Source organism: Paroedura picta, chromosome 7, assembly GCF_049243985.1.
Source record: "Paroedura picta isolate Pp20150507F chromosome 7, Ppicta_v3.0, whole genome shotgun sequence".
In the NCBI taxonomy this organism is placed as follows: Eukaryota; Metazoa; Chordata; class Lepidosauria; order Squamata; family Gekkonidae; genus Paroedura; species Paroedura picta.
This window is the reverse complement of record NC_135375.1, coordinates 31,582,836-31,598,347: the sequence shown is the minus strand read 5'-3', so window position 1 is coordinate 31,598,347 and position 15,512 is coordinate 31,582,836. Positions and strand designations below refer to the sequence as shown.

The 15,512-nt window shown below is 42.0% G+C and overlaps 1 protein-coding gene across 3 annotated transcripts in view; it reads right to left on the bottom strand.

Moving 5' to 3' along the window:
• PIK3R1 (phosphoinositide-3-kinase regulatory subunit 1) overlaps positions 1 to 13,564 on the bottom strand; it is a 69,529-nt gene extending 55,965 nt beyond the window's left edge. The window contains exons 1-3 of one of the 3 annotated variants that reach the window (XM_077347294.1): positions 13,414 to 13,545; positions 7,411 to 7,466; positions 5,374 to 6,095 (exon numbers count right to left, since the gene is read on the bottom strand). In XM_077347294.1, coding sequence (XP_077203409.1) covers positions 5,374 to 5,707 — 334 coding nt within the window. In that variant the 5' untranslated portion in view covers positions 5,708 to 6,095; positions 7,411 to 7,466; positions 13,414 to 13,545. Of the gene's footprint in view, positions 1 to 5,373; positions 6,096 to 7,410; positions 7,467 to 12,780; positions 12,917 to 13,413 lie in introns of those variants that run through there. The other 2 variants (XM_077347292.1, XM_077347295.1) reach the window with 2 other exon arrangements.
• Positions 13,565 to 15,512: the final 1,948 nt, after the last annotated feature.

The window sequence follows — 15,512 nt, the reverse complement described above, 5'->3', positions numbered from 1 at the left end:
TGGTGGAATAAGCTCCCAGAGGGTACCAGGGCTCTGGTAGAGCTAGCACAATTCCACAGAGCTGCCAGGCATATGGTTGAGGCCAACATGCCTGGAAAAACTAGAACATCATAGGCCAAGACTACTGGCTTGGAGTTCACCTCCTACATCCTTCTTCTCATAAGAGTATCATCAGACGATAAGTCTGCTGATAAAATCATACTGTTAGCTTTTTAGTAGTTTTTAACTATGTATGTGTGTTTTATTGCTGATTACCCTGTACACCCCCCCCCCAAGATAAATGGTTCAAGAGAGGCAGCTTATAAATGTAAATATAAATATTCTTCCTTCCCCCCCAAAAAAGTTTCTGAACTGGCAGAATGTGCATCTATATAAACATGTCAAGTTGTAAAGGAATATTCATGATTGTTGTATTGAAATTATAAGGTCCTGCCATTTTATACCAATCTTAGACATTAGCACGTTACCGACTCCCTCACTGTTCCATTAAAGCCTAAGAGAACTGAGACAAATAACATGGCTTCCTCCCACACCAGCATAACTCGCAGGTACAATTCTGGGGTATGAAGCATCACATGATTGGTCCATGTTCCTCCTTTCCAAATATTACTAGAGCAGAGAGCAGAGCAACTAAAAAGAAACAGCACTCATCACTCAGGTTATATATATATATAAATTGGTTCTTGCTGCCAACATTTATTTACATACACAAACAGAGGTTTCACAACCAGATAGCAAAGTAACCAATCTATGTTTGGGTTTAAAATGAGAAAGATACATTTTAAATTTAGGTGATGAGACTGAAGATGACCATTATTAGTATTCTACTACCATTTGCTGAAATTTCTATAGGGCTAGACAAGACATAACATTTAACAGGGTTCCTTGACCCCTGAACCAGATACTGTATCAAATTCTGGTTTAACTACATTGTTGACTTTCTAAACCCAAGTTCAAGTTAGTATAGGGAATTAGATGGGAGGGGAGATAGTTCCCTAAGTTAATTAATGCTTCAGAAACACAATTACATCCGTTTGAAAACTTTGATATAAGTTAACCAAGATAACACACTTTTTAAAAATTAAGAATAGCACCAAGTATAGGGCTGCTTTAGTTTTAATAATACAAGTGAAACCTCCAAATGTTTACAGGAACATTCATGATTAAAATGGTTTATAGATGTAAGTTATCATATCAGTGAGAAACCAGAACTTAATATGCAGGCCATACAAATCGAATGCAACTACATTTTCATTTTCAGTCTGACTCCAAATTGTACAGTGAGAAACATCAATTTTCTGGCTTCTCTCTCTCATATTGATAAAAAACAGTTTCAAACAGTTAAGCCCAGAAAATATAAACATGGCCAAATACAGTCAAAGCAAGTCCTACATCAAGATCTCGAAACTCAAAATTCACTCAGAGAAATAGTTTATTGTCCTGGGAAGATTCCTGGTGGCTGGCTGCCAACTTGCGTCTGGATTGTATAAAAGAGTAACCATTTCATTCTCTTGAGAGCAGAAAATCCATTTTTCCTCTTTTAATCATTTAGACCAACTGTAAGAGCATACAGCCACTGGTATTCGCACTGGATATTTTCCCCACATCACAAGATCTAAGGGAGTTTTAAAATATTGTGCCAGAATCTCAGAATAAACTACATGTAAAATATATAATGGAGTATCAGAAATTCAACAATTTCTACATATAGCTAAGGATAACTATTATGTAATTGCTTCCTGGAACAATGATACATTTGTGAATTCAATTCAATTCAATTCACGGTTTTCCTGAACCCCTAACAACCCAACCCCCCAAAACTAACCAGTTTGGTTTGTGCTGGTCCATTTAACGTCTCCCTGCTTAAAAGTGGAGGGAAGCCAAATGGCAGGCTAAAATGGCTTCCCGCCAAACAGAGTGCACAGTGAGTTCTCCACACCATTAGTTTGGGGTCTGCTAGGCTGCCCTGGGGCAGCCATTTCAGCGTGTCAGTTCCTTTTCCTCCTTTTGAAAACAAGGGAAATGAACCAGCACGCTGAAAATGACTTGCAGTCATTTTAGGCTGATAGTAGATATTCATGCCCATCTCTTGTCAGCCTAAAATGGCTGCCAGCCAAACCCAAAACCAGAAAAAAAGTCTGTGAAAGGTTTAGAAGCAGACTTCAGTCCCTGCATGGATCCCGCAGCCCCAGGAATTATCACTCCACGGGTCATAAAGTTGCAGGAAAAGAAAGGAACTGAATGTGGGAAAATTCTGCATGCCTTCCACAACAGATGGTAGACCACCAACCTGCCATGTTAATATTCCATTACATTATGTTTGAATATGGCTGATACCAATCATTTTGTTCACTCCTCTTCCCTAGCCAGGCAATAATCAGGTATTAAGACATGTCTATGTCTCTACTACTACACTAGAGGATATCCTATGAAAGCTTTCAAATATAGGAAGTGATTAAAATGCACACTTTGCAGCATACAACATATCCCCATTTCCTCTTCTACCTTGACGGCCTACTGCCCACTGAACTTGCTTCCAGATCTGCGAGTATCTTTCACCCTAATGGAGAAAATGGATGTATGCAGGACCAAGAATCCATGCAGTCACAGTTCCCTCTTGTAACTGGCTTCCAGTCTACTCCACCGATTAGCTGATGCCTCCTTTCCATGAACCACTCCTTTCCTGCTTCATTCTCTGACATTTTATCATTCAGTCATTGTGATCAACCATAAGAAATAGGAGAACAAATTATGAGTCCAGTGGCACTTTTACGACCAACAGACTTTTATTCAACATATATGAGCTTTCTTGTGCACACACACACTTCCTCAGATACAATGTCATTGTATTTATATATCTATACACATAGTATGCCCATAAAGGTATTCTGATCTGATTGTATATACATATTGTATATTGCATGCACAGGCAAGTTCATACCGTGAATACATTTTTTTTCTTAAACATGCCACTGGATTCCAAATTTGTTCTGCTGCTGCAGACCAACATGGCTACCCACTTAATTCTTAAGAAATAGGGTGACTGTCAGGGGCGGCAGAAAAGAACAAACTTCATTACTGAATATAGATTCAGACATGTTGGTTTGAAACAGCAGAATGGAGTTTTAGTTCAGTGGCACCTTCAAAACCCACCAAGCTTTATTCAAGGTATAAGACACTAATGAAGCATGCATACTTATATATCTTGAATAAAACTTTGTTGGTCTGAAGCGGCCATTCCTGCCCACAGCAGCCAGTGCCGTGCTGCAGGGGAGGGAGGTGTGGGCACCGGTGCGCCATTCAATGCACACACGCAGGCGCAGAAGTCTACGCCTGCATGTGTGTGTCGACTGGCGTGCCAGCACCCGCACCCCCCCCGCCCCCCGCCTGCAGTGCAGCACTGGCTACTACGTGTGGGAATGGCTGCTTCCATGTCCGAATCGCACAACCCTAGAAATGTGCTATTGCACCTAATCATTACTGAATAGTTGCTTGCACAATAGGAGTTCGTCCTAAGTGGAATCATTTAAATAATAAGATTATTTGCTACTAGTCTTCTGTTTAAAATGCATGTAATCAGAAAACTTGATGAGAATAGAACAGATGAAATTGGAAGCCATCATGAGACAAAGTTTATATAAATGTAGAAGACAGAAGGCATATTACTTAAAAAAATTACAAAGCTGCCTGGTTTTAGTACTGACATAGAACAGGAACAATAAAAACCCAACTGGTAGCAGTTAGGACCTTCGATGGTTGAATGTCTGTATTATTGTTAAAATTATATTAGTTTAATCATGCAAAATTTAAAAACATGCACTAATAAGGAAGCACACCATTGGAAATTTTGGACAGCCTTTGGAAGAGAGCTAATGACTGAAAACTTCTTTCATTAAGTGACTGTGATACTTTACAGCTCTTACCTTGGAGCTTTTATTGGTTGCTGTACATATTTTATATGTGTTAAGAACCGAAGCATGTTAAAACCAGACCTTTGAAGAAGTCCCTAGAAGGGCCGAAACGCATTGGTCTATGGTTCACATACAGCATAGCATACTGGTCCATAGCCTATGGATGGGATATATACGTTTTTAATTCCTAAAGTAGTTTTTTGTGCACAATAAAAGTAATATAATTTTAACAATAATACAGACATTCAACCTTTGAAGGTCCTAAATGTTACCAGTTGGGTTTTTATGGTTCCAGTTCTAGTCCCCCCCCCCTTTTGTTTCTGATAGATCAAAACAGGGCAGAATCTGCTGTGCGATAAATAATGTTCTGTTAAATTATTCTGAACACAACACTATTCTATAAAGGGGCAGAGGTGGTCAAGCAAGATATTGAGCATTTGGACTGGTTCAATGCTACGGATTCCAAATGACACTGAGATGGCATGGACACCGAACAGCATTGGAGAGCCAACATGGCATACTAGTTGCAGTGACAAACTCTATTCTGGAGAACTGAGTTTGACTCCCCATATTCCCCATGATGTCTGCCCAGTGATCTTAGGCCAGTCACAGTTCTCTCAGAATTGTGAGAGAACCCACCCTACAATGTATTTGTGGGAAGAGGATGCATTTGTAAGCTGCTTTGGGACACAAGGTAGAGAAAAGTGGGGTTTAAAAACCTATTTCTCTTCTTCCTCATTGAAAGTTGGGAGGATTACTATACTTTAATAGATGATTATACATACCTATACCCTCTGCTTCAAGAATTTAAATAATTAGGCCCATTATTACTTTAATCATTATTATGTATCATATGGCATGTTTGCACTATAGACAGAAGATCCTAGAATTGTCTGGCGGCCAGTCAAGAGACACCCGAAGATGGTTTGCCCTCATTGGCAGTCTTCAAGCAAAGGTTGGATACACACTTTTCTTGGATGCTTTGGGCTGATCCTGCGTTGAGCAGGAGGGTTGGACTAGATGGCCTGAATGGCCCCTTCCAACTCTATGATTCTATGATTGCCTGCCTCCGCATAATGACCCTAGTGTTTCCTGGAGGTCTCCCATCCAAATAGTAGACAGGATCAACCCTGAATAGCTTCCAAGATCAGGCAAGATCAGGCTTGCTTGGTCTACCCAGGTCAGGAGTTTAATCATTAACACATTTTAAAGATGATACATGTCCACTAATGAATTTTGACAGTGAAAAGCAAACTTCTATTTAAAGCATTTTCAAAATATTCCAAGTACTCCCAAAGCTATTAAAAAGTACTTCGAGTAACTTGTGGTAATCTCTCAGAGAAAAGATACCAAAACCGTATGCTGCATTTTCCTGTTGGGACTGAATATGTGAATACTGAATAGAGAGACAAAAATACACCAGTAACCACACTAACAAATAAATACAACAGACACAACTAACCTGGTTGATCATTGTCTGTTCCTACTTTTGCAGGACTTGGTGCAACAGGAAGTGGTCGAACAGGCCGAGGCTTCGGAGTTGGAGGAGAAATTTTCTTTCTTCCAATATATTCTACATAAGTTCCTGGGAAGTCCCCTCTTTGTCCAGTATTTTCATTACAGCCGTTCAACCAACCAATTTCTTCAGGTTTTGCTTCTTCCCCTTCACTGAATCCAAGGGCGACTAAAGTACCTTTATTCACAGTTAAAATATCTCCCAAGTGCAAGTCAATGTCTTCTTCTCGCTCTTTTTTGTAATCATATAAAGCTCTGTACTGGTATCCTTCTGCACTCATTTTGGCAAATGTTTGAACATTCAGTTTAGTGAATAACAACAGAACAGTTCTATTTAGTTTATTGTATATATAGTTTGAGGATGTCTAAGCAAGGTAAGTAGCTTTACAGTTAAAAAGACTGTAATACAAAGATGTAGAAAGCACCAGGATCTAATGTCAAATGGCTGTTGTAGTTTTGTCTTTAAACAGTGAAAATATAACAGAATACTCCTCTCTCTATGTACTGTCTCCCAACTAGATCCTTGTCAGATTTGCTTGGCACTTGTGGGTACAGTCTTCCAAGGTGTGCTGAATATTACTCCTTACTGCACTTCTTTCTGCCGTACTTGACATAAAATGTTCACTTGTCTTAAAACTTTGGTTGTTGAATTCTGCCTGCATTCTTCACCTGTGGAGAAAGAACATTCAGGTGTAAGATTAGTGCAATTATTCAAAAAATCATCTAAAATCATCACCAGGCATTCGCTTGAGGCCGACCGACTGAGAACATCTACTGGGCCCCCCTCAGACGCCCTTCCATGACCGAACAAATTTGATCTACCCAGTGTTGTTATTTATGTTTTGTTATAAATTGTTACTTGATTGTTATGATGTATTGAAACTGTATGTTAATAAATTATTATAATGTTCCATGTAAAAAATTTCATATTGTTCCATGTAAGCCGCCCAGAGCTGTAAAGAATGGGCAGTATAAAAATCCAAATAAACAAGCAAACAAACAAATAAATAAAAATCTAACCCAGCCTTTCTCAACCTTTTTACCATTAAGAAACCCCTGAAATGTTTTTCAGGCTTTGACAAATCCCAGAAATGGTGTTTATGGTTGCAGAATATGGTTAGGAAAGCACAACTGTGTACATGCCTACCTGGGGCCCCTCCCCTTCCATGCTCATCTCTGGCGGGGGGAGTCAACATGACCATATATGGTCATATCTCCTGAAAATGTTTAACAAATTTTAAAAATACATTTAAAATTAATTTATTCCCACCCATTTGGGAAACCCTTCCAGGGCCGTCAAGAAAACCTAGGGTTTCATGAAATACCGGCTGAGAAAGCTTGCTCTATTTTATTGGATGCTAACTTCTGTGAATTTTTTCAAACACTGGAGGGTGCTGATAAAAAGCGAAACTCACAATGAAAATCCTGGCAAAAATGATAGCACACAGAAATCTAGAAGGTCCACTAGATCAGAAGAGGAACCCTACTGAACATGAAGATGCTTTTGTATAACTTCCTTAACCTACAGACATACAGCACACCAGTCCCGATAGAGAATGCAAAATGAAGGTCAATCCAAAGCTGTTCCATAGAAAGAACAAGCAAGCCATCTGAATTAATGTGGGCATAATTATCTGTAATATTCAAGCCATCTTTGTATAACAGATAATTAGTACTTATGATGTGTTCCTTCAAACTTCTGAATTTTTAGGTATGTGTTGGGGCTTGTGACAAGATAGAAAGATGCCAGAAAGAGCACTTTCATGCTAATTACCTAATGTTCCAAACCCAATAACCTCCAAGAGAGAGAGAGAGGAGGGAGAGAATATGGAATATTCAGTTACAATTTATCTAGGAAACCTTTCCACTTATTGTTTCCATTCATTGTTACAGACTTCCCAGAATGAAGTAATTATACTTCAGCTGACCTAAGAAGCAGTACTTAGGTGGGTTGGGGGAGAAGTGGTAAATACTTAAATTATACCTGAAACAAGGCTTGGACATTTCAGTCCTCTTGGCTTGATTGTAAGTAATACAGTGCTGAAAAAACAGTTTAAATATGCAATAAACACCAGCTTAAGAGAAATCCACGAAATAAGTACCTTGTAAAGTTTTATTATTTCACCTGTTACTCATTTTGTTTCTGTAGAAAAATCAAAGTTCAAGTCCCAACCTAATTGTTTCACTAGTGAACACCTAAAGTAAGAATGGAGCTCTTAAGGGGACTATCATACATTCCAACATATGGAACTATTTACATGGTAATTATTTCTTTACACAAAGTCAAAACTCCAAGTTGAACATTACTATACACACACACACACACTATAACGCAGAATGACAGCTCCTGAATTACCAATAGTGTACCAACAATGCAAATAAAAGGGAGACTACTACAAGGAAGGCAAAGCACAGAACATGTGGAAACAACACATTTGCCCCAACCAAAGCAGAAGTTACATTCTAGAGCTATTAAATTCTGTACAGAGATCTGCATTGATAAATCTCAGCCTCCCTACCCAAGCCCTTCTTTCCAGTGCTTCAAAGTTTCTGTTATGCTTACAAAATAAAAACATGCCAATGGTACATCTTCTGCTTCCTAGTGCTGAATGGGGTCAGTAGTACTATCTTTGCAGAGCTGGTCAGAAAAGAAAAAAATATTCTTATAAACAATGGAAGTGCCATGTCTATAACAGACATCTATGGGGGGGGAAATTTGTGGGGAAAATTACTTAGCATAAAAGGCAAAAGATGCCTGTATCTCAGCCATGAACCATTCAGGAAAGCCCCTCATATAGACAGAACGTTTCCTGTAGATGCAGTACTCAAAATTTAGCCCTGCATTTCAAATGCATATGAAGAAGTCAGTCATATACTTTATATTGGACTGAGGCTTTTGAAACGGGACAGAGGGCAAGTCTTAGATTCAAAGGCCACACACCTAAACATATACTAACAAGGAAATTTAGGCCTTGGCATTAACCTGAAAGTTGACTGCAACTTTATTTAGAATTTTCACACCTGCATATACATAAAAATAGAACAGGAACTGGCAAACTAGATGGAAACACATTATAAGCATTAATTAAATTGTTCTACTATCACTTCTATGTGGATAGTTTTCCTCCCTAAATCCTCCAACAAGCAAGCACACTTAAATACACCTTGATTTGGATTTGAGGACACAGCCAACTATGTGCAACTGACAGGTACCAGAAAATTAAACAGTCCCCAAAGTTCTAAATGCTTTGAAATTGTTATTACCTTAACCAGAAACATTTCTTAACAAAGCGTTCATGGATGACTACTAACTTTGTTCCCAGGCATTTTAAGAGACTGTCAAAAAAGTTCCTGGTTAAACATTTCAAACTTTATCAAGTTTAACCTATTTCCTCAAGCCACCCCCTTGTGTTGGGGGAGATCAATGACACTTTCTTCTTCATTCATGTTTAAAATGTAGACTGTTCCATAGGGGGAAAGTATAGCAACAACTCCCAAAAGCAGGGATAGTCAAACTGCGGCCCTCCAGATGTCCAGGGGCTCATGAGAATTGTAGTCCATGGACATCTGGATGGCCGCAGTTTGACTAACCCTGCCCAACAGCATGAGGATTAATATTATGTCACAAGGGAAAGTCCCCAGTATATTACAGTGGCCATTTTTTAAACTGCCTTTGTATTCCATTTTGATAAACGGATGTCAGCTTAATGTATTTACCTCTTCATATACAATCAGCATTCATCGGGTTTGACGGAAACGGCTTTATTCCATTTTCTACTCCATTGTTGTGCTTCTGAACTGCTGTGGTGTGCTGTTTAAAATGTCTATAGCACTTCCTACAATGCTGTTTTGCTCCGCCCTTTTTTCACTGTGCAAACCTCCATGGACTTTAAAAAAAACTTTCTAAATTGAGCGCTATAGTGCTAAACCAATATAGCACTTTAGTGCTATATAGCAGAACCACTGAGATGCCTTGATGCCATTGCCTGTTTTATTTAGCGCTATAGCACTCAGCTTAAAATATTCCCTCCCCCCCCCAAAAAAAAACTCTCCAAAGAAGATTGCATTGCAAAAATTGGCAGGAAAAAACAAAATGGCACTATTTGAAATGACCATAATGCTTCAGAGATGGCTTCAGGAAATAAATTCTCTGTATAAAACCCTCATCCCTGTACTGCTTTACTCTAAATTGGGCCAACAACAAATAACATCAAATTTAGAATGGTAGTGTAATTTCTCTGTTATGTGCTGATGTTCTCTTACTTTGAATACAATCATTTTATTTTGATTTTTTCCTTAATCTTTCAGCACAGGTTGCTTGGAAATTGGGACCAAAGTAAATTGGCAAAAATTCCCCAGTAGGCAACAAAAATATCACACAATGACCACAGCCAAGAATATCATTTAATGACAGGCTACAGACAGCATTGTCTTGTCTGCAGGCTGGGGGGAAGGTAGAATTTCCCATGACAACATAACTAAGTTATTAACTAAGGCATGTTAGTAAGAATTTTCTACTTATGGAGACATATTGATGTGCTGTGTTTTTAGATCTGTTGAAAGACATTCTCCTAAACTTACAAATTAGACAACAAGACTGAGAGCTATTTATTGTCTTCACTATTTGCACTACATTACACAAACCAAGTACTTTAATCCAAAATTAAACTTGTCTTTGGCTAGAATTGCATAACTGTCTTGAACTCATAAAATATATGTCAATAAGTTATAACAAGCGCCAGCAGCAGAACTAGATGTGCCGTATAGAGTAGCTACTAAGCTATATGCCCCAAATTCCATCTATTTGCACTCTGCAGGTTGCGTTTGGATCTGGAGAAGGGAGAGCATCCACATGCATCCCTGCACACAGATGAAATGTTTCCTGCAGTGCCTTGCATAAGGGTGCAAGGAACTATGTTACTGCCACACCATCTGTCCACTTAACCTGCTATGACTGGTAGTGGATTTCTAGATTCTCAGCAGACGTCTTTCCTAGTCCTACCTGAGATGACAGGGGTTGAACTGGGATGCTACCCATACACCACATCTTCAAATTTAGATGTTTATTATCATTTAATAATGCTTGTATTTATTTGTGGATTTATATTCCACTTTGTCTTCAGAAACTCATCATGTGCTGAGCCACTTCTGAATACCGCAATTCCAGAAAAAGCCTGAGAATCAGTGCCTTTCCCAAATAATGCTTTGCCCTTTGATATTGCAGCATCTCTACCCCCCACCCAGTAATTCTTTCTAGACAAAAATCCTTTTACAGACAAGCCATATGTTTGAACTAATTTTTCTCAGTGATCACATAGGATATATACACAGAACCCCTTACTTACAAAACGCTTTGCTCATTATCTGGATCTTAAGACATTTCTTGTCTTTCAAACAGTTGCACCCAAGTCTTACAGGCTCATCATGTCACTATAGTGACATTTTCATCTGATACTGCTTACAAAGGTTTCCTGAACTTGCTCAGCCCAGTTGATACCTATCCTCTCATAGCAATGAACACACAATGCATAGTAAATAGTGAATTAACATTAAATGAAGTTCCAACAGTTGACAGATTAACAGCGCAACCCTATACAGAATTACTCCAGTCAAATCCCATTGATTGAGAGCCAGTTTGGTTAGAGTTTGATTCCCCACTCCTCCTCCACATACAGCCAGCTGTGCAGCCTTGGGCTCGCCACAGCACTGATAAAGCTGTTCTGATCAAGCAGTAATATCAGGGCTCTCCTCACCTATCTCACAGGCTGTCTGTTGTGGGGAGAAGAAAGGGAAGGCGATTGTAAGCCACTATGGGACTCCTTCTGGTAGAGAAAAGTGGCATATAAGAACCAACTCTTCTTGGTGTCAGCAAGCTTAGTCTGCAATTACTCTGCATGGGACAGCACTGTAGGACTTACAATAACTATTCCCAACAACTGGAACCCCAAACCTAAACAACTTATTTGGGGAGCAAATCAACATGACACATCATTTACTTCAAAGTGTTTCTATAGTAAAATTGGATAATTACTCCAAACAGTGTATTTACTTCTGGCATTTCCTTCAGCACAGGACTGTTTGCCCCATACTAAAGTTGTACCCTTGAGGTAAAGAGTTTGTTATTGTTACTACTGAGGGGAGGTATTAAATATCTTTTTATGTTTTGTTCTGTCCTTCTTCCAAGGAGTTTGAAATGTTTTCCTGCTATTTTACCTCATCATTAGAACAACTAGGTAAGGTAGGTGGGGGAGATAAAAAAATTATCTCACTCAATGTCACAGCAAAAAGTGATGAATCAGAAATCCATTTAAATATTACAACTATTAAGACCAGCACACGGCTCCAGGTGAACAGACTTTTAATCCTGCAGATTTAGCTTGCACCAAATAATAATGTTCCATACCAGTATGTTGCATGGGCACATATAGGAATAGGCCAAGTACTAGCCTCAATCACTGAGAGAGAAGCTACATTTCAAAGACTGCAAGCCCGTTGCCAGAAAAATCCACACATATAACTCATCCAAAACTGGGAAGCAACAATTAGGCACCAGAAAGCACAAGATTTTCTTCTCTTCTTGCACTCATGAACTGAAACTCTTTCAGCAAATCCTATCATCTATTCCTCCGGAACCAAACACCTCAGATTTCCAAGGGAGTCAAAATATATACACTTAATAAAAGTTATTCCTGCACAGCATCAAGAAGCCCCAAATACATACCAAGCAACGTTCTCACTAGCACACGAAGTTTGCTTAAAAATGACTACACTTCACTAAAACTACACCATGTAGCAAAACCAATGAATTCAACCAAACTGCACCTCAAGCTTAAACGCATGATGGAGCTGTTACTAAAATCAGTATCTAGGATGGGGTGGTAAGAGCCTATACGCAAAGAGGAGACACAAATTAAAACAACTTTTCAAAGAACGTGAAGACAACATCTACGGAGCCAAAGGCAAGTAAGTTTGGCAATGTATGCAAATCCAGCACAAGCAGCAGGAACAATTATAGGAGCACAGCAGAAAAGAAAGCCACTGGATGCACAATTAAAATTCATATCAAGAAAATGGTGCGAAGTAATTTTCCAAATTAAGCTTGGGGAACAGCTCACTTAACCTGAGAATGGGGTTTTAGTGTCAATATTCAGCAAGCTTTATTTAGCATCCAGTAGTCTAGCACCTTGTGCAGACTACAGAGTCTTCAGGTTTTCTTTAGCAATACAAAAAAAAATCCGATAAACTAGCAATGCAGTTGGCACATTCTTTTGGAGGAGACGGAAGTGCTCAGAAATCACGGGGGAAGGGAAAGGAAGAAAGGGAAAGGAAATAGGTTTTAGAATAGGAAACGTACCGTCCGCAAACGGCTTCGTTTTACGTGCTTTTTAGTGCCGTTTTTCCCATTTGTAATTTCGAAGGCGAGCAAGACTTTGCCCAACCCTGCAACTCATGTGACTGGAGATTTCGCGGTGACCCAGCGCTGCTCACCCGCAGAAGGCAGGAGGAGGAGGGGGGAAGAGACACGTTTCTTGCGGCCAGACCCCTCTGCCCCCTTCCTCTTCCTCCTCCTCCCCCCAGCCTCTCAACCCCAACCGCGGTTCCAATCGCCGCAACCCGCTTTCGCAGCGCTGCCACCCCGAGCGCCATGCCCGGAGAGGAAAGGGGGCTTCGTTCCCTCCCTCCTTCCGAAGCCCAATCCGGAGCAGGGCTGCTGCAGCCATGCAGGCAGCTGCAGCGCTGAACTTCCTCCATCCCGTGCGCGGGTGGGGAGACGGGGAAGGAAGCGGGTGAGACTAATGACGCTGGGCTGGCGGCACTGCAGTCCTCCAGACCCTGCCAGGGAGACGGAAAGGCACAAAAGCGCGAGGCGAAGGAGGCGAGCGAGGGAGAAGCGCCCCCCGCCTCGCACGCCCCTTTCTCCCGGGGCTGCCAGAGGCCTCTCGCCGCCCAGCAGGATGCCGCCCGACAGACGCCCCTCGCCCCTCACCTCCGTCTGTCACTCGCCCGACTGGCTCCGGCCGCGCGGGAGGGCAGAGATCCGCGGCTGCGCCTCCCCCGACGCTGCTTCCCCAGGGCGGCCGCTCCGCAGCTCCGCTCGCCTCGCTCCGTCCCAGCCAGGCAGCCCGAGCCCAGCAACGAGGGCTGGCTCTCCTCCCGCCACGCCTCCTCCTCCGCAGCCCGGCCAACCCGCGCCGGCACGACGGGCCCGAGCGCCGCCTTCCCAGCCGCCCTCCTCCCCCGGCTTGTCACGCTGGCCGAGCTGACGGGGCCGTCGGCTTCCCCTCAGCCCTGGCGGGCGCTGCCTGCCTGCCTGCCTTCCCCTGCCGCCTGCGCCCGCCAAGGCTGTCGCGTTCCATTCCCTCACCTCGGGCGGGTCGCTGCGGGACCGAGGCCGGGGCGTGAGGGAGACCATGTTTTGAGAGAAACTTGCCCGGCGACAGCACAGCTCCCTCGCCCTTTCTCAGCCAGCCAGCCAGCCGGAGTTGGGGCTGGCTGCAAAATGGAGCAGAAACTTCTTGAAGACGCGTATTTCCTCTTGCAGCCTGAGCTGCTCCATGTTGCTGCGAGCGCAACTCCCTTGCCATCTCCACCCTATCCCACCCCGCTGACAGATTTCGTCCCCTTTTGTCCCCTTTCCTCTGTCAGGTTTGGTTGGAAGGGAAACCATTAATTTTAGTCGGATTTGGCTGCAGCCCCCACTAACTGCAATTCGTTCCATGTCTGGGAATGCTTTTCCAGATATATTTGTTCCTGTTGGAAGTTGTTTAAGGCAGAAGAACCCCCTGTGCATATGTGCTTGAGGGGTGCGCTCATGGGTTTTGTCAGTGTTATGTTGACTTCTGGATAAAACTCAAATACTTGGGGATGGCCGGACAGCTGGGCTGCTGTCTCCTTCAGAAAGGAGCTAGCACCTAAAATTGCCAAGGCTCTGACATCATCAGTGCTTCCTATTTTGAAGGTATTTGGAAGTAAATGAAGTCTGACGAACAGAAGAGCCAGGGTGGTGTAGTGGTAACAGCCACACTATCTCAACCTAACTTACCTGACTAGGTTGTAAGCCATTACATCCTGTGGCAATGATTTCCATAAAACAATTACTGTTATCTAAGTGCAGTACTTCCCTATGTCCCATGTGACCAGTTCTCCAGAGTGTGAGTTAAGTGCGGTCAATTGGCTGCTGACTTGCTGAACCTATGACCTTTAGAATGTTCTGTTGCTAAATAAATAAATAAACAAATCTTTATTCTTATAAACTCACCCTTCCTGTGATCTCAGGGTGAGTAGCAACACAATGTATAATATAACAGTCAGTGAAATCATAAAATCATTCCCATTCCCCCACTAGTTTTGACCAGGAGGTTGGATTCAGAGTTCTCAGAGCAGTCTTCTCTGAATTTCCAGCAGTGAGGCCAGTGGTTCTTCATGGTTTCTCCAGGCCCTGTCCATAGGCCTGCTGGAACAGCTGTTTTACAGGCCCTTTGGCACCGTCTGAGGTTCTGCAGGCTCTGCTCTCTTTTGGCAAAGCATTCTATCAGGCCAGGCCCAGGGCTGAAAAGGCCCTGGCCCTGGTCGAGGCCAATTTCACCTCCTTTGCACTGGGGATCATAAGCAGATTTTGATCTGCCAATTTTAAAGCTGTTTGGGGGAATGTAAGGGAAGAGGTGGTTCTGCCAATGTGCTGGTCCCAGACCATTTAGACTTTTAAATTTTAAGACCAAAACCTTGAACCTAATCTGGTCTCCAATCTAGAGCCAATGCAGCAAGCACTGGTGTTATATGTTCCCTCCATTGGGTTTCTGTGAGGACCAACTCTGCTGCATTTTGGACCTGTTGGAGTTTCTGGAACGGTCTCAAGGGAAGCCCTGCATACAGCTAGTTGTAGAAATCTAGTCTAGAGGTGACCATGCCATGGATCATCCTGGTTAGGTTCAATGCTGAGAGGAAGGGAGCAAGTTGTGCCTGGTACAGATGAAAAAACACCAGGTGACAAGATTTGTGATCTGGTTCTCTATTGACAGGGAGGTATCCAGTATCAAAGCTCTAGGCACCGGTGTTAATTGGGCTCTGTCAAGGGCTGGGAGATGC